Source organism: Carettochelys insculpta, chromosome 20, assembly GCF_033958435.1.
Source record: "Carettochelys insculpta isolate YL-2023 chromosome 20, ASM3395843v1, whole genome shotgun sequence".
Lineage (NCBI taxonomy): Eukaryota > Metazoa > Chordata > Testudines > Carettochelyidae > Carettochelys > Carettochelys insculpta.
This window is the reverse complement of record NC_134156.1, coordinates 16,063,537-16,090,546: the sequence shown is the minus strand read 5'-3', so window position 1 is coordinate 16,090,546 and position 27,010 is coordinate 16,063,537. Positions and strand designations below refer to the sequence as shown.

At 42.8% G+C, this 27,010-nt stretch overlaps 1 protein-coding gene across 1 annotated transcript; it reads right to left on the bottom strand.

The window, feature by feature from the left end:
* Positions 1 to 222: 222 nt before the first annotated feature.
* Positions 223 to 27,010, bottom strand: SCPEP1 (serine carboxypeptidase 1). Its single transcript, XM_075014656.1, has 13 exons — positions 26,870 to 27,010; positions 20,089 to 20,234; positions 18,681 to 18,770; positions 18,028 to 18,183; positions 16,461 to 16,535; positions 15,069 to 15,141; positions 14,122 to 14,159; positions 13,763 to 13,891; positions 11,056 to 11,140; positions 9,595 to 9,708; positions 6,513 to 6,650; positions 2,621 to 2,784; positions 223 to 1,505 (listed from the first exon to the last, which is right to left on the bottom strand). Exons 1-13 carry the CDS (start codon positions 26,928 to 26,930, stop codon positions 1,437 to 1,439), a joined length of 1,338 nt encoding a protein of 445 aa, XP_074870757.1. The 5' UTR covers positions 26,931 to 27,010; the 3' UTR covers positions 223 to 1,436.

The window sequence follows — 27,010 nt, the reverse complement described above, 5'->3', positions numbered from 1 at the left end:
CACCTCCTGCTGTTTTTAGGCAGAAAGTGCTATAATTCATTACAATATCAGTTTTGGTTTGGCTTTAAGAATGTATTAAATGACAAGCAGGATCAATCTAGATCATTATAGTTGTAACTGTTGGATTCATTACTGGGCCTTGAGGGTTTTATTCCCCAAACCCAGATCACAGACTTACAATCGTTTAGGCATCAAATTAACTTGATTCCAAAAGGTGCAACATTTAAGTGAGAACCACTGGTTTATTGAAAAGATCGGTTATACTACAGGAAACTTTGTCAATGCAAAAACAGTTTCAGATTAATAATAAAGGAGAGAGATGGCTTATTGATGCTGTACTAGCAGAGTTCTTGCACATGTGTTTACATAGAATTACACTTCAGTGACTGCAAGCCATGCTTTTAAATTCCGTATGTGGAGAGGCACAGGGCTGTCTGCTATTTCATTGGGATTCTCACAACTGGCACAAGTTGCTGTGCTTCTTGCTTGAGTGTCAATAGAAGAGGTATTTTCAAAGAGGACTGTAGTCGTACAACAGGCATGAAGTGATTAAAATACTTCATTTATGAGACTGATTGCACTTGAACTGGCATAAATATACTTTCTCCACTTCAAATTGCAAAGCCACTGCATCAGTCAATCCAAGACCTAGAAAAATATGGATGAGATATTTGTTCTGATTTATGCCTCTTCCTTATTGTGCAAATAACCTTCTCTTTAGTTTCTGGGCTGAGGCCAGCAGCCCAGAAGCTCTTATCCATTGATTCATTCTATGGAGAGAAAGCATAGGTGCATTGTTTACTCTCAGTATAATAAGTATCCATGCCCTTCCAGTTTGAATAATGGGGAAAGGAAGATTTTACTGAGGGATGTTTGTGTGGCACTGAGTGCATTTAAAAATTCATCAAGGATAATGGACAAGGGAGATCAAGAATAGAGAGAGTGGTTCAGTATGAAAACACACCTCAGTCCAAACTGGATCTGGGTTCAAATAAAGTCATAACACAACTACTCTGCAACATCTAGCTGCAGGCAATGCTGTTTGACTCAGATGCCAAGTCAGACATAGCTTACAGAAGCAGATTTGCTGCCTGAGATCAGATTTTTAGAGCAGCAAACTCTTCTTAATATTGGTGTGTAAACAAAGGTCATTTGTCTAAAGGAAGCAGATGTCTGATGTTTATCAGGCTGAAATTCCCACAGGAAAAATCAGTGTGAGCAGTATTGAGGCAGAGAGAATCATCGTTTACAAAGTCAAAGGCAATATGTCATTTTAAGAACAGCCAGGCACCTCCACAAATGCCTTGCAAGTTATCGACTGTGTAAAAGAGGCTAATTTTCCAAACAGTGACTGTCCTTCTGAAATTCAGTCTGTCGTACAAGTTCTGGTAATGCACTGGAGTTTTACATGAAAACCGTGCCAGCTGTGATCCACTTCACCACTGCGTCTGTTGTGTCACCATCTTGACCATTTTCAGTGCCACGTCCCCTTGATCGGCTGGTACCTGCCATAGGGAAAAACAGTGTGTTATCAATTGCTATGCAGAAGCATGTAGCTCTGGATGTTTCATAGTCATACTAATATTTAGCTTGCTTTTCTAAGACAGCCTTCCATCCTGCTCCCTGATATCAGTGCATTATCGAAGTACTCTCACACGAGGATTTCCATCAGGTAAAGACAGGGAAACAAGCAATTTTCCCAGGGTCAAAAGAAATCTGTGTCAAAGCCAGGAAAAGAGAACAAGTTTCTTAACTCCCACTCCTATCCTTTAGAAAAAGGCCAATCTTCCTGCCAAGCAGCAAGTGCTGACAACAGTAGAGGCAAATTCCAGATGCCTCAAGCAGGTAGTGAGCTATGTGAAACTATCTGCTCGAGTCCCTAATCCAGAAGCAAGTCTAGACTCTTGTTCGAGGACTAGCGAAAAGAAATGATGCAGTTCAGAGTTTGGCTGTTTTTGTATCCAAGCTTGCTGGAAGGAAGACAGAGGACTTAATTCTGATTTCATCTAGTCTTACACCAGTGAGAGTAGCTTTATTGAAGACAAAAAGATATACCCCATTAAAAACAAACAAACAAACAAAAAAGCCAGTGAACGTATAATCAGCTCCTGAGTCCCTTATTCTACTTTTTAGTACTTCCGCTGGGTACCGTACCTTGAGGGTCATTAAGGAGAAAAAGAAATAATACAACTAACAGCACCGTGTAGATGGATGAAATGCAGATTATTGCTCATTGCTCAGACAAGTGAGAGAGACAATACTGAATTAGGATTTGACTTTCTGTTACCTTATTCAGTGGTCAATTAAACCTGAGTGAAGCACTCAGTGTAAAATCTACCAAACCAGAAAGGCAGCATTTTACAATCTGTACTCTATACAATGCATAGTAATTTACACCGATACGGAGAAATTAAGGATTAGTTTGATTGTATAATGCCCCTGCAGAGATTTAAAGTCTGAATGTAAGCCAGATCTCTAAACCAGGAAGTTAATTAATCAAAGGAATAATATATATACTCTGATTCAGGAGTATTCATATATATGTGGGAAAGCATTTAGCCATATTATTCAGGCAAAGCAGACTAATAGTAGGCTTCTTTTCAGTAAATGTGGTATTTACCATGTGGCCAGCCCTTAGAATCCAGTAGAAAGCCAAGTTCTCATAGGACTTATAGAAAGCTGCTGTCTCACTGGATTCTGGAGATACGTACATAGCCTTCCATTTTTGTTCGCTGAACTGCTTCAGCTTGGGCCATTTCAATTTCCGAACCCATGCCTCCTGGCCTATATTAGGGATAGAAGAATTTTGTTTTATTAATTATTTATAGTAAGACAGCACATTGTCCCCATTATTCTAGACCTGAGGTGTCCAATATGCTCCCTGTTTGTCACACGTGGCACATGGGGCAGCAGGATGGGGCGAATGCGGTTCAGGAGACCTGCACACCTGGTAGAATAAGCGCATGGTTGCAGCAGCGGAGGTGGCTCCAAGCCATGGCCTCCTGTGGCCCAGTGCGGTGGTGACTCCAGCTGTGAGGTGGCGCGGCTTGGGTTGCGCAGCTCCAGCTGCATGGCACTCGCGTGACAACGACTCTGGGGGAGGGGGCCATCATGTGGCGATCCATTCAATTTCTTTTGGACACCACTGTTCTAGACATTAAGGCTACGGTTACACTAGCGAGTGCCAACAAAACCCCGGGTTTGTCAACAAAACTGGTGGAACCTCCACACACAAAATGCATTTTGCTGACAAAACTCAGCCCTTTCGCCAGCAGAATTCTGCCTCTCAGACACGAGGCATAAAGCTGCTGTCAACAGATTCGGTTGACAAAAAAGCTGTGTGGATGCTCTGGGGGAGCCTTCTCTTGACGGATACGTCTTCCAGAACAATGGCAGTCCCGTCTGCTGTGGTTCCGGGAGCCTGTTTTGTTGAGCGAGCGGCTGGGCAGCCCAGCTGCTCTGTTGACAGAGCCGAGTGCTCTTCTGATTGGCTTTTGTGTGTGGCCGCACTCTAAGAACGTAAGAACATAAGAATGGCCATTACTGGGTCAGACAAAGGTCCATCTAGCCCAGCATCCTGTCTGCCGACAGGGGCCAGTGCCAGGTGCCCTGGGGGTGGGGGGTGGGGACACCGAAGACAATGATCAAGCAACTTGTCTCTTGCCATCCATCTCCAGCCTCTGACAAACAGAGGCCAGGGACACTATTCCTACCCACTGGCTAATAGCCTTTTATGGACCTAACCTCCATGAATTTATCTAGCTCTTCTTTGAACTCTTTTTTATAGTCCTACCCTTCACAGCGTCCTCTGGCAAGGAGTTCCACAGATTGACTATGTGCTGTGTGAAAAAGAACTTTTTTTTATTACTTTTAAACCTGCTACCCATTAATTTCATTTGGTGTCCTCTAGTTCTTATATCCCTTCTGGGATCTGATTCCCTGGGTGCTGTGCCCTAGAATGGCTTCCACCCAGACCTGTGGCTAAACAGTGTTTGAATTGCTCTGCAGGGGGCAGTAATGCCAACTGTGTGCCTTGGCTGGGGGAGACCAGAGGATCTGGCTCAGCAGGACAGAGGGGTAGGGGAACCCCAGTGAGCAAAAAGGTGGGTGTCAGTGGCATGATCCGTTCTATGATCCCACCCCATCACACAGGGAAATCTTATAATTCCCATTTCAGATAGCAGAGAAGGGACGGTGGTGAAACTGGGGAAGAACTAATGTGGCTTCACCAAGGGTGGCACATCAAGTTTCTAGAACTGTTAGGACCAGAGCCCCTATATTCTGAATCCCAAGACAGTGGCTGTACCACAAGACAGTTGTTCTTCAAAAACCCTTCGTGCTCAATGTAAATACCAGCAAAAATTCTGTCAAAATTGTGTTCCAACAAAAGATTGACTAAATTTTGATTATATAAAACTTTAAAAAAAAAAGCAGCTGCTTTCTGTGCTATATTTTGGGTTCCCCCCGCCATACATTTACCATAGGAAGAAGCTACTTTCTGTGAAAAGTTTCATATAGTCTAGATACCAAATGCCTGGGGAAAAAATGTTTTTATTTGGGCTAGTCTGCTGTGGTGCCTCATGGGAACTATCGTTTTGTTTTTTCGCACGTGCATTCTTTTATGGCTTGGGCTCTCCAGTTGGACTACACCCCCCATGATGCAACATGGCCAGTAACTCCCATGATGCAACCACCTCCCATTGCTACCAAAATCACAGGTGAGACTGTGCTGTGGGGTGAACATGGAACTCAGCTTCAAAGAAGCAGAAGACACCTGAACTACAACTTCTTTGAGGCACCACAGCAGCTTTTCCATGTGTCGACAGAAAAAAAAATCAAAAGGGTGACCATTTTCTGCCAGAAACGCCAGATTTCTAACCAGATCTTCCCAACTCCCCTGGCTGCCAGCAGGACTGGTTGCCATGTCCACCGCTGTTACTTTAGATGGCTGCATGAGGAGAGCCACACTGACAGCTTTAGCAGACTAAGCTGGAACTATTGGCACATATGGAAGCTTGGCATAATTTACATAGTGACTCACTTTGCCCATTTTGGGGCATCTTTTAAAGTGTCTCATGCCACTTTGTGTCTTTTATACGCCACTTGGAACTTCTGTAAGAAACGGTCTGTTTAACATAAAAACCTGCTCAAAAGCCACTTTGCACTGCTTTTCTAATCTGCTTGTTGTGATCTTATTTTGCAACAGGAAGTAGAAAAAATGGTCTTCAGATACCATTGTTTATTGCCAGTCCTATCAACATACAGCAAAGGCTCCCAACAGGGTGGGTTTTAATCTAATTAACTGAGAATTTCTAGGGATAATAACTAGACAGCACTGCAAGCAAACTTTTCTAGGTCTGCTCCACAGCCTCAGTGGACAGCTACGTGGAAGAATCAGCCATAGCCACCTCTGTGCTCTCAAGGCCTAAAGGCTCCCTTACTTTCCCTCTGCTCGAGGGAAAGTGGAACCAAATACATGGGTCTGACCAAGGATCAGATAATTAGGGGACAACCATCTTCCTCATGTCCTTTCCTGCCACTAAAAAAAACCAAAAACTCTTTATCACAGGGTTTCTACAGAGATGCAAATAAGTATCTGGAATACCTGGGCCACATTGTTTCTCCTAGCAACCTTTCCTCATAGGAAGTTGTGAGGATAAATATATTTAAAAAAAAAGACTGAGATGCTCAGATATTCAAGTACTTATGTGGTCCCCACTACTATAGATGGGAGGGATTGTATAGCAGCTGTCATACAGATTCAAGTACAGGTTGAACCTCTCCAATCCAGCACCCTTGGGACCTGACCGATGCCAGACAAGAGAATTTGCCAGGTCAATATTGTCTAACAGCATTACCAACACTTCCACTAGTTACTGGGCTCTTAGAAGACACTGAGTCTATGTCTACACAGCAGTGTTATTTCAAAATAAGCTATTCCAGAAGAGATTTTCTGGAACAGCTTATTTTGAAATGGTGCGTCTACATGCAAAATGCGTATCAAAATAGCACTCAGCTATTTTGAAACAGAGCATCCAGACACAATACAGCCTATTTTGAACTAGACTGTATTTCAAAATAGCCCCTATTTCCTGTCCACACAGCCCATTTCAAAAAACTGTTTTGAAATAGATGCTATTCCTTGTAGAATGAGGTTTACCAAAAGCCACCCACTATTTCAAAATAGCAGTTGCATTGTGTAGGTGCTCATGATGTTACTTCAGAATAGCAAAAGTTATTCTCAGATAACTTTGCTGTGTAGACACACTCTTAGGTGTAAATTACAGCTAATAACAGCACAGAACACTGAGAACCGGGACTGGTGGCTGGAAACAAACTTTAAGGGACCACAGAAAACTTGGCCACACCCATGATAAGTGGTCATCTGGCTAACTAAAATCATGCTGGACTACGGATATTGCCAGACGAGAGAGTTCCATATTATAGAGGTTCAACTTGTACAACTTCCAGAACTGTTACTGACCGGTATATGTATCTTTCTCCTCACTTACCCATGGTGTCCACAATGAGATCCAGCTGTCCATTATAGACAGTAACATTGACATTGGCTGCCAGCAGTGCATCCACAATATCAATAACAGGCTTCATGAAATCTTCAGCCATGTGTAAGAAGACTTCTTCTGACTGACCTATTCATACGGATCCAGCCATGGAAAAAAAGGGTGTGATTGACTACGTTTGTCAACTTTAAACCGAGGCATCAGCAGCACGGCTTGCCAAGAGTTGAACTGCAATTTGTTGCCATGTAAAAACAAGAACTAGAATGGAACAATCCTAACCACAATGATCAGTCTCAGTAATGGGAAGGAAATGGAGAATGGCCAAGTACTGCAACTATCAAAGCAGCACGGCACATGTTGCTAAGAACACTGCACATGCAGATTTGTCAGTTTCCATCTCCCATTACAAGTCTGGAGGAGTGTTGGCAAGTATTCAGCATTGCTTGCTAATATTTCCCTTTGGTTTGAATTACACTCTCCTTCCCCTGCACTCTTACAGCACCTGCTTTCCAGCAAAGGAGAATGGATAGGGAATTCTATTGGCAGACTGAGGCTGTATGCACACTATGAGATAAATTCAAATTTATTTATATCGATTTTCTAATTCTGGTATTTATAAGGTCGATTTTGACCATCCTCACTTCACACCATGCTCCCCACAAAGTCGAGTCATTGCTGCCACACACACATTGGTTAACATTGACTGTTGCGGTAGTGCACTGTGGGAAGCTATCCCACAGTTCCCTCACCCCTGTAGCATTCTGGATATGTTTGCTGGTCTTGATGTCATCTTTCCCCATTGCACTTTCATCATACCCCTCCTGATCCCTGAAAATATGTGGATCGCTGGAAATAATGGAGAACACACTCAAAATTAGAAGAAAGGATTTTTGGTTTCCCCACATGTTACACGGCCAAAACAGGTGCAGCGACTGTATTTGCAACTGGCCATCCATCCCACCTCCCATCAGTGCATAAACGTGATCCCTGAAAATAATGCAGGGGGAAGAATGTAGGAAGAAAGAAAGAATTTTTGGTTTTCCCATACATTATTGTTAATGGAAAGGGTTTTTGGCTTTCCAGTGCACTATAAGGCTTCTATGCAATGACTGAGTATCCCACCTGCCATCATTGCCGAAATGCGATCCCTGAAATAACGCAGGGGCCGGAATGTTTCCTACACTGAGGTGAATGTAAGAAGAAAGAAAGAATTTTTGGTTTCTCCTTCATTATATTGGCAACACGGGTGGAGCAACTGTATTCTCAACTGGCCATCCACCACGTATCCCACCTCCCATCATTGCCAAAATGTAATCCAGGCAAATAATGCAGTGGCCTGGAATGTTTCTTGTTACACTAAGAAGAATGTAGGAAGAAAGAATTTTTCTTTTTTGCCCTACACTATATTGCCAACACATGTGCAGCGACTGTATTCTCACCTGGCCATCCATCCCACCTCCCATCATCACAGAAAAAAATGAATTGTTGGTTTTCTCCAGGCAGCAGCAAGCCCAATTACAGGCCCAGGGAGTAGGTGTTGCTGGACGACCCTTTGAATCGTTCTCCCCCATCGGCAGCAAGCCTCTTAGCTGTGGGGGAGACTTCCCCGGTGGCAGCAGCAAGCCCTGACATGGGCTGGGGGGGGATGAGGGGGTGAGTTGCTGGATGACCAGTTGAGCTGATCCTTCCCCACAGTGGCAGCAAGCCCCTTAGCTGCAGGGGGAGACTTTTCCCTGGTGGCAGCAGCAAGGCCAGGTATGGGCCAAGGGGGAGGTGTCACTGGATGATCAGTTGAAGTATTCTCTGCTGTTGACAGCAAGCCCCTTTAGCCACCAGGGGAGACTTCTCCCCAGCAACAGCAGCAAACCCAGGTATGGGCCAAGGGGGAGGGGGTCAGTGGATGACCAGTTGAGCTGTTCCTTCCCCATGGCGGCAGCAAAGCCTCCAGTATCTTAACCGCCTGGGGAGACTTCCCCACGGTGACAGCAAAGCCCCTATATCTTAACTGCCGGGGGAGACTTCCCATGGCAGCAGCAAAGCCCTCTCTTTCTCACACGACTGGCAGCATTGCCAGCACCGAGCAGCAGGCACATCCTTTTACGGGGTTGGGTTGGGGGCTACCCACGTGATGTGGCAGAGTGCAGGAAAGACCCAGACTGTGTGGCACCTGTGGGAGAGAAAAGGGGGCTCGCACACAAATGCAAACTGCTGAGAAGTTTCAGCAAGCACAACCCCACCACAGCCTTGTTGTCACGTAGTGTGGCAGGGCAGCAGCTGGCGCCAGGCAGGGCAGAAAAAAATAGCAAATATACAGACAGAGTTGCGAACTCCATGCAGGGGCTATTTGAATGGGCAGGTGCACACACCCTAACAACATAGAAAGAAAGAAGCCATTTCTCATGCTGTCATAAACTAACATGAACCCACAGCTAAAGGCTCACGGCTCCCGCTTGGAAATTCAGGCTCTTCTTGTTAATGGAGTGCACTGGCCAGAGCAGAGCAGTGAGAGGAGCATTGTGGGTTACATATGGGACACCTCTGGAGGCTCATAAATTTGATTTTAAGACATGGTACTTCCACACTTGCATTCAATCGAACTTCTGAATTCGAGCTTGACACTATACCCATCAGGTAACTGCGATTTTGTAATCTCGAGATTAGTGCAGCCAAAATCGAGCTATTGGTTTTTACAGTGAAGACAGTCACGTGGTAAAATCGAGCTAACTGCCTTAAATTCGAATTTATCTCATAATGTAGACACGGCTTGAGTTGCATAGAAAGGCTTCAGTTGCTCAGGTACACAACGTACCCTCCCTTCCCGGGCATGCATCTAGGAAGACCATCACAAAGTAGGCTGGAAGACACAAGGACTAGAATCATGCCTATATGTAGACACCTGCCCAGTTCCCTCTTGTGGGCCTTTTTTAGGAGCCTGTTCTACAGTTGAGCACAAGCAAGATGAGAATTTTGTCAAGCAAATCAGGGAGCCTTTATCTGATACAATGTCCCGATTGATTTGAATAGACTAGAATATTATGTTGTGACAAGCTGTTAGTAGAGGGTTGGAAGTTACCGCCCCATCTGACAGAGTCAGGAATGATTCTCAGCTTCTTTCGAATGGGTCCATTCATCAGGTCACTTAAGCTATCCGTATGCAGGCGTTCGACGTGGCGCTGGTAAAGATTAACTGAAAGGAAAGAAAGGAGTTTACTCTGCAGCATAAAATGTTGGATTTAAGAATTATAGATATGTGCTAAGTTGGGCTGTGTCTACACGTGCCCCAAACTTCGAAATGGCCATGCAAATGGCCATTTCGAAGTTTACTAATGAAGCGCTGACATGCATATTCAGCGCTTCATTAGCATGCGGGCGGCAGCGGCGCTTCGAAATTGATGAGCCTTGCCGCCGCGCGGCGCGTCCAGACGGGGCTCCTTTTCGAAAGCACGCCACCTACTTCGAAGTCCCCTTATTCCCGTGAGCTCATGGGAATAAGGGGACTTCGAAGAAGGTGGTGTCCTTTCGAAAAGGAGCCCCGTCTGGACGCGCCGCGCGGCGGCAAGGCTCGTCAATTTCGAAGCGCCGCTGCCGCCCGCATGCTAATGAAGCGCTGAATATGCATGTCAGCGCTTCATTAGTAAACTTCGAAATGAAGTTTGGGGCACGTGTAGACGTAGCCTTGGTGTCCCGTAAACAAATACCACAAGGCAAAAAACACGTCTATCAAGGCTCATTCAGTTTAGATCTAAAACACTTTTTTTACTGAAACTGAAATACTACACAAAGGGAAAAAGACTTGCTTATTTTGAAAAGGTCATCAGTAGCAGATGGAATCAGTCTATAGCTTAGTCAGAAGATAGACATTATCTAGTTCCATTTTCCGCCAGTGCGAACTGTTCCCAACAGTACATCTCTGGGGCTAAGTTTGGGCTTTAGTTGGTAAGCCTGGCCATAAATGCTTCTCATCACTAGATGAGTTAGTTTTGAACTGCAAACATTTGTTATTTCTGAAAGTAATTAGGCCACTTCATCTCATCCTTCCACTACACACCTGTCTCTTGGAGGTAATAGAGACACAGTAATAAAAAACACTTATTTTATTTCCATGAAAATATTTAAAGGATGTGCAGAAATGATGATATAAAGGGTCCAATCAAATCATCCGCATGAATGGGAGACCATTTCGATATTCTACTTGCAAATGAGACATACAAGTGTTTGGAGGACATAGTTCAGAGGCTGTGAAATTCCATAGTGATGTATTTACTACTGCCCATGACTAATATCCACAGTGAAGGGCATGTATATAGGTGGAAGCACATGGCATAGAAGGGCAGTGGTATATGTCTCAGGAAGATCCTTCAAGCTCCCCAATACAGAGACAGGTAGTTCAGTACTTGAGAAACCTGGAGGCTTCTTTGAAAGATGTGCTAGGTACACAATTCCCACTGCCTACAACAGTAGGTCTGGGCGCTCAGAACCTCTGCAAATCACGCCCTTGGAAACTTAACTTCATCAACATGCTCCCTCAACTTACTAAGAAGTAATTTTTTATGTTTTGAGGATTTGAGAACTGGAGGCTTCTTGGCCAAGATGTTATAAAAATTCACATTGTCCGTGTTCTGAAAAAGTGAGAGAAGAGGATACATTAGACTGGACATTTTACTTCAAGAGAAAAATCTAACACACAATGGTTATACCCCCTGTAGCCAGACAAACCTCTCCCCCCACTTCTCCTCTCACTGTAAGTGCTTCGAAGCACAGATGTGCTGAGCCGCTGAAATCATGGGAAGCACAGAAGAATAGACAAAGAGGACGACAGGCTGTTCCTGAAGCTGGGGGCCTCGGGCTGCCCTTGAACAGTACTGATAGTGATATGCCCACATAATGTTCCAGGAGAGGAATCCTGTGCCCATGTGAAAAGAATATTGTATCTTAATGATTCAGCTAACATTCGGCTATCTTTACTTAACAAATGTAAATTAATTTAGTAACCTTCTTTGAGGCTGGCGTCACTGATACGTACCAGCACGACTGGTGTTAAGGAAGATCTGTACATGACCCAAGGGGTATAAAGTAGGGCCTAGCAGCACACACAAACTGAGCTCCAATTGCCTGACCTGCTGGTCAGAACAGGCCTTTGTCTCCCGGGGAGCCAGGGGACGCCCTCCTCGTACTCTTCTTCCCAAGGGACTGAGTGACAGATGCTGCCTACGCTGGAGTCAGATGATGCAGGGGTGAGAATATAGCTGCTATGTATTTTTGCATGCATTCAATAGGTTAAGCATCGTTGTTGTTGTTGTAACTAAAGCTGAGCTGTAACTGAAGTAAAGTTTTATGATCTAAATGACCTGTAAGTTCACATCTCTTACATGCTAAACTTTTCACTTTAATAAATCACAGTAATCACTACGCTGAACCTGACTCCTCCAGTGATTGCATCGAGCCATACACAACAAAAGAACCCTAGCCAGCTTCTGGCTACTTAACCTCTTAGGGTCAGTGGTGGTAGTGTGCTGGAAACTGGGGCATCCGTCAGCTGCCCAGGCTGCCCGCTGCGAAGAGACTGTCTGTCCTGTCAGTTAAAGGCTCGGATGTAAAAGGGACTCTTTCTGGCACCAAGCACTACCCCTGTAGTGTTGGCTAACACTCCCCTCTGCCCTTACCTGGACCAGAGAATGATCAATGTTCCCTACTTAAATGGGGTCCTATTCTGTTACCTGTTCTGGCCCTATTTTGAAGAAAGTCTCTTTAGAAGGGCTGCTGGTACCTTGCTCACCTCCTATTTGATGATGGATTTTGCGAAAGTTTACAAAGTTCTCGCACAACAGCATTTGAGAGACAATGAGGGGACAGTACACACCTAGCTCGTGAATCTCCTGGAATCTCACCACCACATCCAGCTCCAGAGACTGCCCACCAGCTGCAGCCATAGTCTCAGGGGCACATATGTCCCAGATGCCCCCCTTCAGCCAGGCCTTCCACAATAGGAGGGTTCCCATTGCTCAGTTTCCTGCTTATCACACCAGTCTCAGCCATTACAGTCAATATCTGGCATCCATATGCTGGGATGACTGATGCAGCCAGTTCATAATATCTAGCTGAATCCAAGAATTTTGGATTCGTCACACCCTCCATGCAGCTAATAGCCTGACTGTGCACCAGAAAAGGAGGTTGTGTTTCCATTAAAGTTACTCATAAATAAAACAACACCCTACAAAACTTCCAATCATTAAATTTTAAATATTCAGAAGTCCTGATGTACAAGTCAGAAGTTGTTTCATAGCAATCAAACTGAAGCAGCTCTGCCTTCACTGTTACATTGAAGCTGAGAGGAATAGTTACATGGGTTTGCAGAGAAAGGTGGAAAAGTAGCCAAAGATAATGCTAGAGCAGTGATTCCCAACCTTCTCACTAGTGCAGACCCCAAATCACCCCCTCAAAACATTCGCAGGCCCCCATCAAAGCCAATTCTAGCTGCCATGTACAATTCATTAAATGAAAAAGGAAACCACAACATAGATTTTTGGACAGCAATTAATAACATTATTGGAAAATAGTTAATTTAAAAATAACAATTGATTGTAACTTTGCAAGTTATTTACAATGTATTGTCTATGATCATTTTTATTATCTTTTATTTTTTTCCCTGTGGACTACCTGCAATACCCCCGCTGGCTCCCAAAGGTCCACAGACCCTAGGTTGGGAACCACTGTGCTAGCATATGAAACAAGGAAGTGAAACCAGCACAGAGAACTGGCAGCTGCAAAACAGCCAAAAAATTAGACGCAGCTTTAGCTTAATCTTGCAGTTTTAGTACAGCTTGTTTTTAAAAAATAAATCACACAAATAAACCATGTCCCTATAAAACACACATTTTGGCCCAACCAAGCAAAGCAGGATTTTGAAGTTAAGCTTGATTGATATCACTGAAGTCAATGGGCCTATTCGTGCGTTTAACTCCAAATAATCTGTTCAGGTGCTTTACTAAATCAAAACCTTAGTGCTATACTGCTCTGCACACATCAGGGCCTCATTCTCCATTGACGACCACTTTGTGTAGTCGATTACACCAATGGACAGAGACTATCAAATGCTTCCCAGTCAGCATGGTGGCACACTGAGTGCACGGATGTGCACGACTACACAAACAGCAACGCCAAATTCTCCGTTATTTATTTATTTGTTTCCTTGAGCAGTTAGCAAAAATTAGTTATAAACTTTGATACCAGCATCTTCTTACCTGTTCAACTACTGACTCGGTTTCACTCCAGAGCTCAGTGGCCAGTGTGTATTGCTTTTTATTCACTGCATTCATAACTTTTTTGGCAGCAGCAGTCACCTCCACTAGACCTTGATCATCAAGAAGAGACTGGAACACAAAGGGGGTGAACACAACCAATTGCTCGTGGAAGAAATTTGATTTGAGACCATAAGTCAAGGCCATGCCCTGTTAATTACCAGTAGAGTTTTTATACTGGTTGAAAGCTAATGTAGAAATGGAAGTCCCCTCTAGGATTTAAATTATATAATGTAACAGTCTCGACTAAAGCCTTAAAAACTGGAACAATTGCTGCAAATAGAGATAGAGTAGATACTCACAGTGCTGTAAAGGTAAGGCCCCCAGGAAAGCACAGCATCTAGAGAAACAAAATAGGTCTTAAACTTATAATAATTCTAATAGTTTCTGTGACAGAAACACTCTATTGTAGCAGAATAACAGTGACAGCAGCACAGAAAGACAAAGGTGAACTACTTGGTAAGGAGGCATTGCCATATCAAACTAAGTATAAAATTTAGGCATTAAAGTTGTTTACAAAGCCCAAACCCACCATGATGACATTAGCTCCACACATATGTGCCAGTGGAAGCTGTCTGAAGCTGCCAATACACAGGGTGGAAGAAGGAGGTTGCCATAGCTCTCCTACAATACACCAGCCTTCTAAGTACCCTGGAGAAAACAGTCTCAGCCTTGTGAATCCTTCAGTGGCTAAACCTTAAGGGTATGTCAACACTTGCATTCCTCTTTCGAAAGAGGTATGCAAATGAGGTAAATTGAAAATGCAAATGAGGCATAAATTTGCATATCCAACACCTCATTTCCATAGTCTATTTTCGAAAGAAACTTTTTTGAAATTAAGATATGCAAATGAGGTGCTGAATACGCAAAATTATACCTCATTTGCATTTTCAATTTACCTCATTTGCATTCCTCTTTTGAAACAGGAATGCACGTGTAGACACACCCTAAGTGAAGTACCTGTTTACTGAAACACTCGAGACCTTTTAGGGACATTTCTCTGCTACCGTCTAAAGGAACATGAGTTTGTTACTAGCTTTGTCCTGAAGCCATTTGTAATTTCTGAAGCCTCTAGAGCGGCCTAGTTCAATTACAGCTTCCTGGAACACCAGTGTGCACGTTTCCCATGATTAGATTTCCTGCATTCATGGAGATGTGGTCCATTTAACAAGTAAGAACAAAACATATTCTAGACAGATGTGGGCTTTTGGGGGAAAGGAAGAAGTTCACAAAAGCCCTAAAAACATACCTAGAGGAGAAATCCATGAATCTCCAAGAGCAGCCCCAAGAAAATTGCACTCTATGGTCCCGCTGTGAATAGCCTTTAAAAATAATAAAGACAGCTTTTAACGCACATTTAGGTAAGCAAAGATTTTCTACCTAGTTCTTCTCCTTAACCAGCAAAGTGTCAGAAGCAGATGTGACTTTGTGCTACAGGAAACAATCCTTTTCTTTTAACTAGGATCAAGATATGACAAATGGGATCTGATCAGAATCCATTTATGCCTCAGGAGACTTTCAATTAAATCATTGTCACTGGTCTTGGTAAGAATCACTGGTCTGAAATGATCTTCATGAGATAAGACAGAACCAGGAGGTTTATCTGCAGAAGCAAGATAGGAAGGGAGTCCTCATTCAGCAGTGTCATGGTTTGCACATGCACTGTGTCTATGAAAGCAAGTTACAGGTGCTCATAAAGTTTTATGAAACTGCTGATTTGAAAATTTGAGATTTGAGAATAAGGTGCTTCTTTCATTGATCTTGAGCCCTCCAGAATCTTATCATTTGTCAGAGGCACATGGTGTGTTCAGAACAGTTGAATCATCCAGTTCAACCAATTGACTCTAGCGAACTTATGGGTAGAGCACTGCAAATCCATGGGTATCTACATCCGTGGATGTGGATATCTGCAGCTCATTTTTCTAGATATGGATGTGGATGAAGATGCAAGTTTTGTATCCATGCAGGACTCTATTTACGTGAAGATTTTCGAAGCACAAGTGGGAATTGGGTGCCGAACTCCTACTAACTTCTGATGTGAGTAGAACACTTAACTGCTCCATGTGCGTTTGAAAATGAACCCCAATAAGTCTGACTGTGCCCTGAGTCTCAAAAATTAAAATGGAGCACATTGTACGGACTCCATCTCCCTAAATCAGAACTCTTTGGTCCAGCAACATTCATGGCCCAGTGGGATCATGGATGCTACTAGGCCAGAGAGCCCCGATGGCCAGGAGTCAGGCAACAGGAGGGTGAGCAGTTCAGAGACCAGCTAGGCTGGGCTGCCTGGCTGGGCTGGCAGCTGGAACCACCCAGCAGAAGTGGCGCTGGCAGTGGACTGGTGGCAGGGGACCTCCCCTGTTTCATCAAATTCGCTTGTTTGGGACCAGTGAGATCCTGAGGGTGCCAGACCAGGGAGTGTCCAACCTGTAATCATTTTCTAGCTACCCACTTCTTAGCTTGATGGAGATCTTACTTTTCTAGAGTGAAGGAAATTTATTCTCTAAAAATGCAAACGCTCCTACTGAAAAGAAACCCAAAAATCAAATACACAATTGGACCCTTCTTTAAAATGTGAGGAATACACATACTGCCAAGGAAGAAGCAGTTATTTGCTCACATAGGGAAGGATCTGCTTTACCTTATAGAGCTCTAAAGCGAGACCAGCTGCCATTTTTCCACCATAAGATTCTGAGAAGATATAGAATGGAATAGTCTGGAGAAGGAAACCACACCATAAGGATATTAGGGTCAAAATGAAAATTATGGTTTGCCCACCCTCCACCACCCACACAAACCCAAACTGCACCTGTTCATCCTTCAAACACCAGATATTTTGTTTGTACATTCTGATTTGAAACTAAAGAAGTTATGATCCTAAAATGCTCACTCTATAGCCTGGTGGTTGGGTACTTGTTTAGGAGATGCGAGATCCTTGGATTTCCTAGTTCTGATCCTGCTTCTGCCCTTTTAGAAAGGAGTTTGACTTCTGAAATTCCCACTCCCAGGTGAATGAGAAGGTGACAGATTTCTGTTTTTTCAAGAAAGATTTGGAGATGGTCCAGAGAGGAGCAACAACAATAATTAAAGACCTAAAGAACATGAGCTATGAGAAAAGACTGAAAGAATTGGGCTTGTTTAGTTTAAAAAAGAGAAGACGGTGAGAGGACATGATAGCATTTTTCAAGTATATAAAAGAATGTTACAAGGAGGAGGGAGAAAAAATTTTCTCTTTGGCCTCTGAGGATAGGACAAGAAGCAATGGGCTTAAACTGCAGCATGGGAGGTTTAGGTTGGACATTAGGAAAAACTTCCTGTCAGGGTGGTTAAGCACTAGAATAAATTGCCTAGGGATGTTGTGGAATCTGCATCACTGGAGATATTTAAGGTCAGGCCACATGGACACTTAACAAGGATGGTCTAGAGACTCTGGACAGTGCTTGGTCCTGCCATGAAGGCAAGGGACTAGACTTGATGATCTCTCCAGGTCCCTTCCAGTTCTGGTGTTCTATGATTCTATAATGCTGCATGTTCAGAGCTTCATTGTCTTCACTGGGGCTCACTACAGGCACAGGAATCTACTGCCTGAATGAAGAACAGGGGCCAAAGAAAGCAGCATAAATATATGCAGCCGCAAAAGGTGTCAATTAGGCATGCTTTTTTGCCTTTAAATCAGGGGGAGGGGGAAAAAAGGACATCCATCGTGCCTGCAGGTTTAAAACAAACAATAAGGAAGTACTTCTGCACCCAATGCACCATCAACCTGTGGAACTTCTTGTCAGGGAATGTTGTGAAGGCCAAAACTATAACGGTTCAAAAAAGAGTTAGGTAAGTTCATGGAAAATAGGTCCATCAACTGTCATTAACCAAGATGCTCAAGGATACCACCCCTACTCTGGATGTCCTTAGCCTCTGACTGCTGGAAGCTGGGAATGGATGACAAGAGATGGATCACTCTGATTGGTCTGTTCTGTTTGTTCAGTCTGAAGCACCTGACATTGCCCATTATTGGAAGACAGGGGACTGGCCTAAATGGACCACTGGTCTGACCCAATATGTCTGTTCTTATGTTTTGTAGCTAGTGCCATACGCTACCTTCTGGAAAAGCTGTTATTTCCCTTTGTCTAGCTGTTCACTAATCCTCATTGATGCCTTGGTTAGAATCACTATTTTGTTTAATGCTATTAAACAAAATTAGAGTTCCTTACCTTGAATTCTTCCTTTAAGATGAAGAATTCTTTAAGGAGAACCAGCATATCCGAAGATACAGTGGAGAGATCTTTTGCAAATGCTTTACTATCATTTGTGTAACTGAATCCAGTGCCAACGGGATTATCAACAAACAGTATGCTGGCTGCCTGCAGCTATACAACAAGAAGAAAGGAGAGCAGAATGAAGTCACCGTTCAGTATCAGGCCAATGGTGCTTTTAAGGCATCTGTCACCATTCCTGATGACAGCCTACATTATTACTGCATCGACCAGGACATGAACTGCGATACCAGCTTTCCTCTTTTTCCCAGCCCCAGATGTTTATTACAGACAAGTTTACCCAAGCATATTTCCTCCACCAAATCAAACGGATAAGCCTATGTTTAAGTGAGTTGCTTTTAGGAGCTGTTTCCCCAACTACAGAATTTTACAGATAAAGTATTCAAAGATATGCAAATTATTGCAAACAGGTGGTTCAATGATACTTTAAGTGTGTATGCTGGGCCAAGAGCAAGTCTACAGACGATTTCTGATCTTAGGAAGCATTGGGTTTAAGAGCTTAGGGCATTTTTATCCTCATCAAACACCTGACTAAGAAAGCAAGGATCTCATCTGTAAGTCAATGAGAAAAGACTATGTTTCTACTCTACCCAGGTTGTATTTCTTGGTTTCAGTCCTGCATCCAAGGGACCAATTTCTTCAAAGTTCCCAAACCCACAGCCTGAAGCTCCTGGACCTCCCTTGATGAGAAAACAAAACAAAAAAGCCAGTTAGAATCTGAGGAATCAATACAAACCAATAGAGTTATACAGGAATAGCTTGTGTACTCTCTCTCTCTCTCTCTCTCTCTGTGTGGGGGGGAGAGAGGAATTTAAAAGACTCAGTCACTAATTTGTGAAAGCATGTGATTAACTTTATGCAATGCAGATGTCACTCTTAAGCTTTTCTTCCCATGTACAGCTGAACACACTTCAGTTCAGTAGTTTATGGAAGAGAACTAGTGCATGCAAAAATCTGTTTTCCCAAGGTGCACAGCATGCTCACAATGTTTCAGAATTAATCCAGAATGTGAAAGACTGAGTCAAAATACTATCTAGGCTTTGTGTGTGTATATATGGACACACACATCGCCTTGAACTACTCTGTTCAGATAGAACTGGTCTCCACTCTAAACTAAACAGTTCCAATCTTTCCCCATTCTCTATACAGAAATCTTTTAGGGACTCTAATCATTTTCACCAATTACCTCTGGCCTTAGTCTGTTGGATCTGACCTTCAGGGTTGGATCAGTATTTTAGCTACATGTTTGCTGGGTGTTGAGCATGAAGGGGTTGAGATCAGTAAGTACTACCACAACCCAAAGACCAGTCTTGCTGGCTGCTATATAATTTTTATATAGGGTGACCAGAGCTAAACACACATTCCATGCAAAGTGTCCTATTAATTTATAAAATAGTTTTAGAACATTTTCAGCATTCTTTTCTAACCTGAAAACCTAGTTCGGACAAGCCTCAGGCTGTGCCTTTGCTGGCCCCTCCCTTTCGAAAGGGGAAAGCAAAAATGGTGGATCAAAATGCAAATGAGGTGCTGATTTACATATTCAGAACCTCATTCTCATAATGATGGCCACCCACTGTTCGGGAGGTGTTGTTTTCAAAAGCCAAAACAGCTATGTAGATGGCGTTCCTCTGAAAGGAAGCCCCACTTTTGAAAACACCCTTCTTCCCAATTTTTTTCAGGAAGAAGGGTGCTTTCAAAAGCAGGGCTTCCTTTCAAAGGAACCCTGTCTACACAGCTGTTTTGGCTTTTGAAAACAGCACTTCCAGAACAGCAAGTGGCTGATATTATGCAAATGAGGTGCCAAATATGCAAATCAATGCTCATTTGCATTTTCGATCAGCCATTTTTGCATGCCCTTTCGAAAGGAAGGGGCCAGTGTCAACATAGCCTCAGAGGACAAGTCATAGCTCAGAACCTTATTCCTGTCCAGAGTCAATATCATTGCAGATAAGTTGGCTACATAGTGCAGAAATCAAAAATCTTTTGAAAACATCTTACCTGAAGCCACAGAATGAGAGGTAATTCTGTGAAATTTTTGGTTGGGCTGTTTGCATAGTAGAGCCACCAGAACATGTTTGCATTGCGTCTGACTGTTATATACCCCCATGATTCTCTCTGTTCGTTTGCTTGTTTTAGAACGGCACCTAAATAAAAAGGTTATCTGATTCAGAATGGTAGAATTGGGCATTTGACCAGTCCAAAAATAACTGGTTGACAACAGATCAAATATTTTAAAGAACAACTTATTATAACAGTAAGAAAAAGAATTTATTGTCTGCAGTAGTGTAGGCTTTAGCTACTTATGCCTTAGCATAAAAAGTAAGTTTTTAACAGTTATTTTAACTTAGAAATGTGTGAAATGCAGTGAAATGAAAATCTAAACAGAATGAAAGAATGGCACCATGATGCAAACAAAAAGTTCACTGCATACATAAGAGAATTCTTACTAGAATAATTGACCATGACCAGCTAATAGCTTGCCAAGCCTAATTTAAGAGTGTGAAACACATGGCTGTAATCATTTGACCAACACAGTCTTAGCTAAAGCCTACAAATAAAGCAGCAGAAATGTAGCACTTTAAAAGACTAACAAAGTGATTTATTCGGTGTTGAGATTTCGTGGGACAGACCCACTTCATCAGCTCAATCTTATTTCCAATACAGACTGACGTGTATAAGTACAGAGGACCAAAAAAAAAAAATTGCAATAAAAACTGACAAATCAAATAGGATTGAAGGAGGAGGGTGAGGGGTGGAGGGGATGTTAATTGTCCTGGAAGGGAAGCAGTCCTTGTAATGTGTGAGGTAAATCGATGTCTCTGTTCATACTAGTTGTTAATCTGTCAAATTTGAAATGAACTCCAACTCACAAATTTCTCACTCTAATCTGTTTTTAAAGAGCATAAAGAACTTGAAAACAGATTAGAGCAAGAAATTTGTGAGTTGGAATTCATATTCAACTTCAACACATTAACATGTGGTATGAACAGAAACATCAATTACCTCACACATTACAAGGATTGCTTTCCTTCCTTTGATGCTGGTAATTATCTCAGACAGGACAATTAACTTCCCCCTGCCCCTCACCCCCCTCCTTCAATCCTATTTGATTTGTCAGTTTTTATTGCAATAGGTTTTGGTCCTCTGTACTGATAACTGTCAGTCTGTATTGGAAATGAGATTGATCTGATGAAATGGATCTGTCCCACGAAAGCTCATCACCGAATAAATCATTTTGTTAGTCTTTAAAGTGCTTCATTTCTGCTGCTTTGTTTGTTGGGGTACAGACTAACATGGCTACTTCTCTGTTAGCTAAAGCCTATTAGATTTAATTTTGGATTTCAGGAGCAGCAGCATTAATGGCCTTGAATGAGCGTACAGTCTGCTAGCAGTGCTATCAGAATGGTTTGAAAACACTGCAAGTAGAGGAAGGGTTACTCCTGTGAACATAATAAACAGAATTGATTTAGCCTTATTTTCTTCAGCTCTGAGGTAACGGTTTGGAATTTTTGACAACATGGTACTTTGTAGCCTCAGGAATTCATGTTCACTCTTATTGACAGGATGGATTCAGCTCAATAACAACAACAAGTCCTTTGGCACCTTATAGACTAATAGATATTTTGGAGCATAAGGTTTCGTGGGCAAAGACCCGTTTCATTAGGTGCATGAGCTGGGGGTGTTTCAGAGGAGGATTTAAAGAGGGAGTCTCAGTCAAGGGGAGGGCCGAAGTTGACAAAGTTTATTCAGTCAGGATGTGACCCATTATCAGAAGTTCATATAAAGTTTTGAACATCGAGAGGAGAAATCAAGTCAGTTCAGTCACAGGGGATGTGGCCCATTATCAGTAGCTAATGTGATGTGGTGGTGTGAGCATCAAGAGCGGAGAAGCTGCTTTTGTAATGGGCCAACCACTCCCAGACTCTGTTCAATCCTTGGTTGATGGAGTCAAATTTGCAAATGAATTGCAGCTCTGAAATTTCTCTGTGCAGTTTATTTTTGAATTGTTGTTGTCGTTAAAGAATAAACTGCAAAGAGAAATTTCAGAGCTCCAATTCATTTGCAAATTTGACTCCATCAGCGAAGGACTGAACAAGAGACGGGGAGAGGCTGGCCCATTACAAAAGCAGCTTCTCCGCTCTTGATGCTCACACCTCCACATTAGTTACTGATAATGGGCCACATCCATCCTGACTGAACAGACCTCGTCAACTCTGGTCCTCCCCTTGACTGAGACTCCCTCTTTAAATTCTCCTCTGAACGCCCACACTCATGTGTCTGACAAAGGAGGTCTTTGCCCACGAAAGCTTATGCTCCAAAATATCTGTTAGTCTATAAGGTGCCAAAGGACTTGTTGTTGTTATTGAGCTGAATCCATCCTGTCAATAAGAGTGAACATGAATTCCTGAGGCTACAAAGTACCATGTTGTCAAAAATTCCAAACGGTTACCTCAGAGCTGAAGAAAATAAGGCTAAATCAATTCTAGCTTCCATCCTGCACACATAACTAGATCCACTGTTTACAGTCAAGCCCTTAGCTACAATCGCATTTGCTCTGATCCAACTGACAGAGACCAAAAACTACAAGATCTTTACCAAATATTCATAAACCTGAATTACCCACCAGGAGAATAAAAAAAAACAAATTGACAGGGCCAGATGAATACCCAGAGACCAGGTACTCCAAGATAGGCCCAAAAAAGCCAAGAACAGAACACCACTGGTCATTACCTACAGCCCCCAGCTCAAACCACTGCAACGAATTATTAAAGACCTACAACCTATCCTTAATCAGGATGCCACACTCCAGAAGGCCCTAGGTGACAGGCCTGTTCTCTCCTACAGACAATCTCCCAACCTTATGAGAATCCTCGCCAACAGCCACCGTCTATACCCCAGGAATACCAGTCCTGGAACCTTTCCTTGCAACAAAGCCCGCTGCCAGCTTTGTCCACATATCTATTCTGGAAATACCGTCACTGGACCTAACCAGGTTAGTCACAGAATCATGGGCATGTTCTCATGTTCCTCAACTAACATCACACATGCCATCATGTGCCAACAATGCCCAGATGCTTGGTACATTGGACAGACTTCTAACTCCCTTAGACAAAGAGTTAATGGGCACAAAACAGACATAAAAATACTCCAGATCCACAAACCGGTTAGTCAACATTTTAATGGAGTGGGCTATTCTGTTAATGACTTAAGAGTTTGGGTGTTACTGAAGAAAAATTTTCGCACCCCTATTGAAAGGGAGACAGCTGAGCTGTCTTTTATATTCAAATTTGGCACATTAACATGTGGTTTGAACCAGGATGGGAATTTTCTGAGTCGCTACAGGGGCTCGTTTGCATACTTGGCTTAATCTAATTCTTGACCTCCCCCCCCGCCCAATTTGCTCACTTTGATCTTTTTTTCTGATTTATCCTCCTTGACTACTGTTTTTGTTTCTCTGTGCCTTAAATATTGAGTCTGTTCTGGTCTGGCTATGGTCTGAAGAAGTGGGTCTGTTCCATGAAAGCTCACCTAATAAATTATTTTGTTAGTCTTTAAAGTGCTACTTGACTGCTTTTTGTTTCGATAGTATATAGACTAGCACGGCTCCCTCTCTGTTACAAATAAAGATGTGTTAGACTGTGTCATTACTTGGCAAGCTATTTGGGACTATGAACGTCACCTACAAATGCTGTCTGCTTTGAAGTAAAACAATGCATTTACCTTACATGCATGAAAAAGTTTCTGCTGTCCAATCAAGGGAATTTTTGGTATCACACTCTAAAGACCTATGTCTCTGATACTACAATTGGATTGAGAACAGCAGACTGTCTGTTTATGAAGAGCCTCATTCAAGTGGGTGCAATGGTCTTCATAGGATCTGGGTCCAAGTGCATGATGGGGCCTTAATTTCCAGGCAACTTCACTCCAGGGAATATTCCATTACACAGTGTCAAAGAGGTTGGATCATTCAAGCTGAAGGTGGAATCCAAAAGGCTGAGCCACAACAATCTTGTGCTATGAAGGAAAATCAGCCTCAAGTAAACTAAGACTTTTGCCACAAAACCACCTCTGTTTCCCAGTTTAAGTGTGGTTAATATGGAGACATACATCTAACACAGAACTGGAAGGGCTCTCAAGAGGTCATCAAGTCCAGCCCCCTGCAGGGCCAAGCTCCAGCCCTGATAGACTTTTATTTTATATATTTTTTAATCTATTTGCTCCAGATCCCTAAATGGTCCTTCAAGAGTTGAGCTCCTAACCCACAGTTTAGCAGGCCAATGCTCAAACCACTGATCTCTCTCTTCTAGCTTTAAATTACTTATGAGAAATTAACTGGTCAGGTGCTTACAATGGTCAACGTAGGTGTGTATTGAAATTATTTTTCTAACTTCAGAAAAAATCCTAAAGCTGGACATGAAAGCAGCTTAACAGCTGAAGTGAAGAGAGGCTGATTTTTACAAATCCTTTTTTTGTTTATAACCCCTCAATGTTGCATTGTACAGTGTTTGCAGTACATCAGAGAGGTGCAATTTGAAGAAGGAATATTGTTTTTTCAGCTGAACTAATGTTTTCCTCTTAGGATTTCAATTATTTAGTTATTTCAAGCACCCTAGAAGTCCAGCAATATCATCAATTTTATGGCCCCTCAAATCTAGAAGGACAGATCACATGCATAGTCTACTATCCACATAAGATAAGGTAACCTCCCTTATATCTTATCAATAGCCCTGACAGTAAACTCCAAAACTTCTCAGTTACATTCAGCTGATGACTAAGAATGATATTTTGTCTGAGAAAAGTTACACAATAGAAACTTATCTTCACTGGAAGACCAGAAAGGGCCAGATGAGCAGCAGTGCTTAGAGCTTTAGATCCCATCTAAAACATGTTCTATGTAACAAGCTGGCATCTTTACTCTAGTCTACACTAGGTTCATGCTTTCCAGACAGGGGAAGTGGACCATATTCTCTAGGGGAGGAGGAGTGGGACAGTAGGAGAAAAGGTCAGACGGGTAACAAAGACTGACACTGCATCTCAAGGGTGCACAGTGCAGATCTCTAAGTTATACAGAGAGAGGCACATGACAGTCCAAGAAACAATTGCCAATCAAAAAAAAAACAAAACGTTGGTATACATCATTTAAAAGTTGAGCCCTAACCTACAATCCTGAGGTTAAGGAGACTGAGCTACGCAGAGTTCTATTAAAGTCAGTGGGGCTCCATGGGGGGCCATGGGTGAGGTGACCGTCTATCCTGTTTTTACCAGGACAGTCCCTTATTTAAGCTGTCTCACAGGCATCCCAAGGTTTTAAAAGAAAACAGGCAAAACTGTTGTGTATTTTGCACGGCTCCTATTCCCTAGTGCCCTGTGCTTTCGGGCAGCAAGCCCTGCAGTCAGGGATCTCCTCCATGGGGTGGCAGCCCCATTCCCTGGAGCTCTGTGCTGGCAGGCTGCACAGTCCCCATCCCCAGCACTCCCCACCAGGAAGCTGCAGAGCCCCCTTTGCCCTCCCCACATTGGGAGGCTGCAGAGCTTCTCACCATCCCCATAGCTGGGGGGCCCTGACTTGGGACAGCAGCCCTCCCATCCCCAGAGGGCAGATGTCCTGTATTTGCCATAGGTCAATGTGCTCACCCTAAATAGGGCCATTCAGATGGTCCTTACTGGAGGATCCAGGCTTTAGAGAGCAATTCATATGAATACAACATAACAAAAAGAATGTCTGTTTATCACTGCAGTAATGCAAGACCTCTTCTATGGGCGTGAACAGAAAGAACTGTTCCTACAGATAGGTAGAGTGTAGAATACTCCCACAGGACATGTGTATGTAAATCTTCTAAGGACATTGAGTCAGATCCCTGACTCATGCAAATACTTGCTATTGAATTCAGTGGGGTTACTCATATAGCTGAACCAAAACAAAAACAAAACCAAAAACAAAACCCAAACACAAGCAGTCCTGTAGCACTTTAAAGACTAACAATTTTATTGTTTTCATGGGTATGACCCACTTCTTCAGATTCTCTGAAGTTACCTGTGTTGTTAGCACCTGATCCTGAAAAGGCTTTGCCACTTTATCTATTGCAAAAGACTCCAGGAACAACCAGATTGTTTCAAGAAAGGAACTGCATAATTAATATCACAGGGTAGGCACTGTTTAGAACAGTGTGAGCTCTTAGACAGATCACCTTAAAAAGTATCAGGCTTTGAAAAGGCTGCACAAAGCTCTCAGCGTATCTGGATTTAAGTGCTTCTGCCAGAAGCAAGCACAATATATATATTATTCATTTGCTCATTAATTAGTTTTCAACTAACAATAAATGCCTTTAAATTCAACAAGCCACAAAACAGGTTACAGCAAGTTTACTAGAAAGGTGCTTGTCAGTAACATTCATCACCCAAGCCTCAGTAATTCCTCATGGATCTAGTTAAACATATCAAAACAAAAAGCAGTCAAGTAGCACTTTAAAGAGTAGCAAAATAATTTATTAGGTGAGCTTTGGTGGGACAGACCCACTTCTTCAGACCATAGCCAGACCAGAACAGACTCAATATTTAAGGCACAGAGAACCAAATATTAAATATTGAGTCTGTTCTGGTCTGGCTATGGTCTGAAGAAGTGGGTCTGTCCCATGAAAGCTCACCTACTAAATTATTTTGCTAGTCTTTAAAGTACTACTTGACCGCTTTTTGTTTTGATGGTATATAGACTAGCACAGCTCCCTCTCTGTTACTAGTTAAACATGCATCCCTCATGCACAGCCATTACAAACCATACCTGAGCCCAAAGTCAGCAGGAAAAGCAGTGGGCTAACATGAAGTCTAAGCAGCACCTCCATCTCTGCAGCAACCGGACTGGGGAGTTTCCTGACTGACAATCATATGACTCTGGTGTTCACTCAGCTGCGTAGTAAAAGGG

Excerpts from the sequence above, each read along its gene's own strand:
- SCPEP1 (XM_075014656.1), bottom strand. The coding sequence starts at position 26,930 with ATGGAGGTGCTGCTTAGACTTCATGTTAGCCCACTGCTTTTCCTGCTG. Across the intron at positions 18,184-18,680 it reads AACCAAGAAATACAACCTGG|CTGCAGGCAGCCAGCATACT; the intron begins GTAGAGTAGAAA and ends CTTGTTGTATAG. Across the intron at positions 13,892-14,121 it reads GGCCTTACCTTTACAGCACT|TCTCTTCTTGATGATCAAGG; the intron begins GTGAGTATCTAC and ends TTTGTGTTCCAG.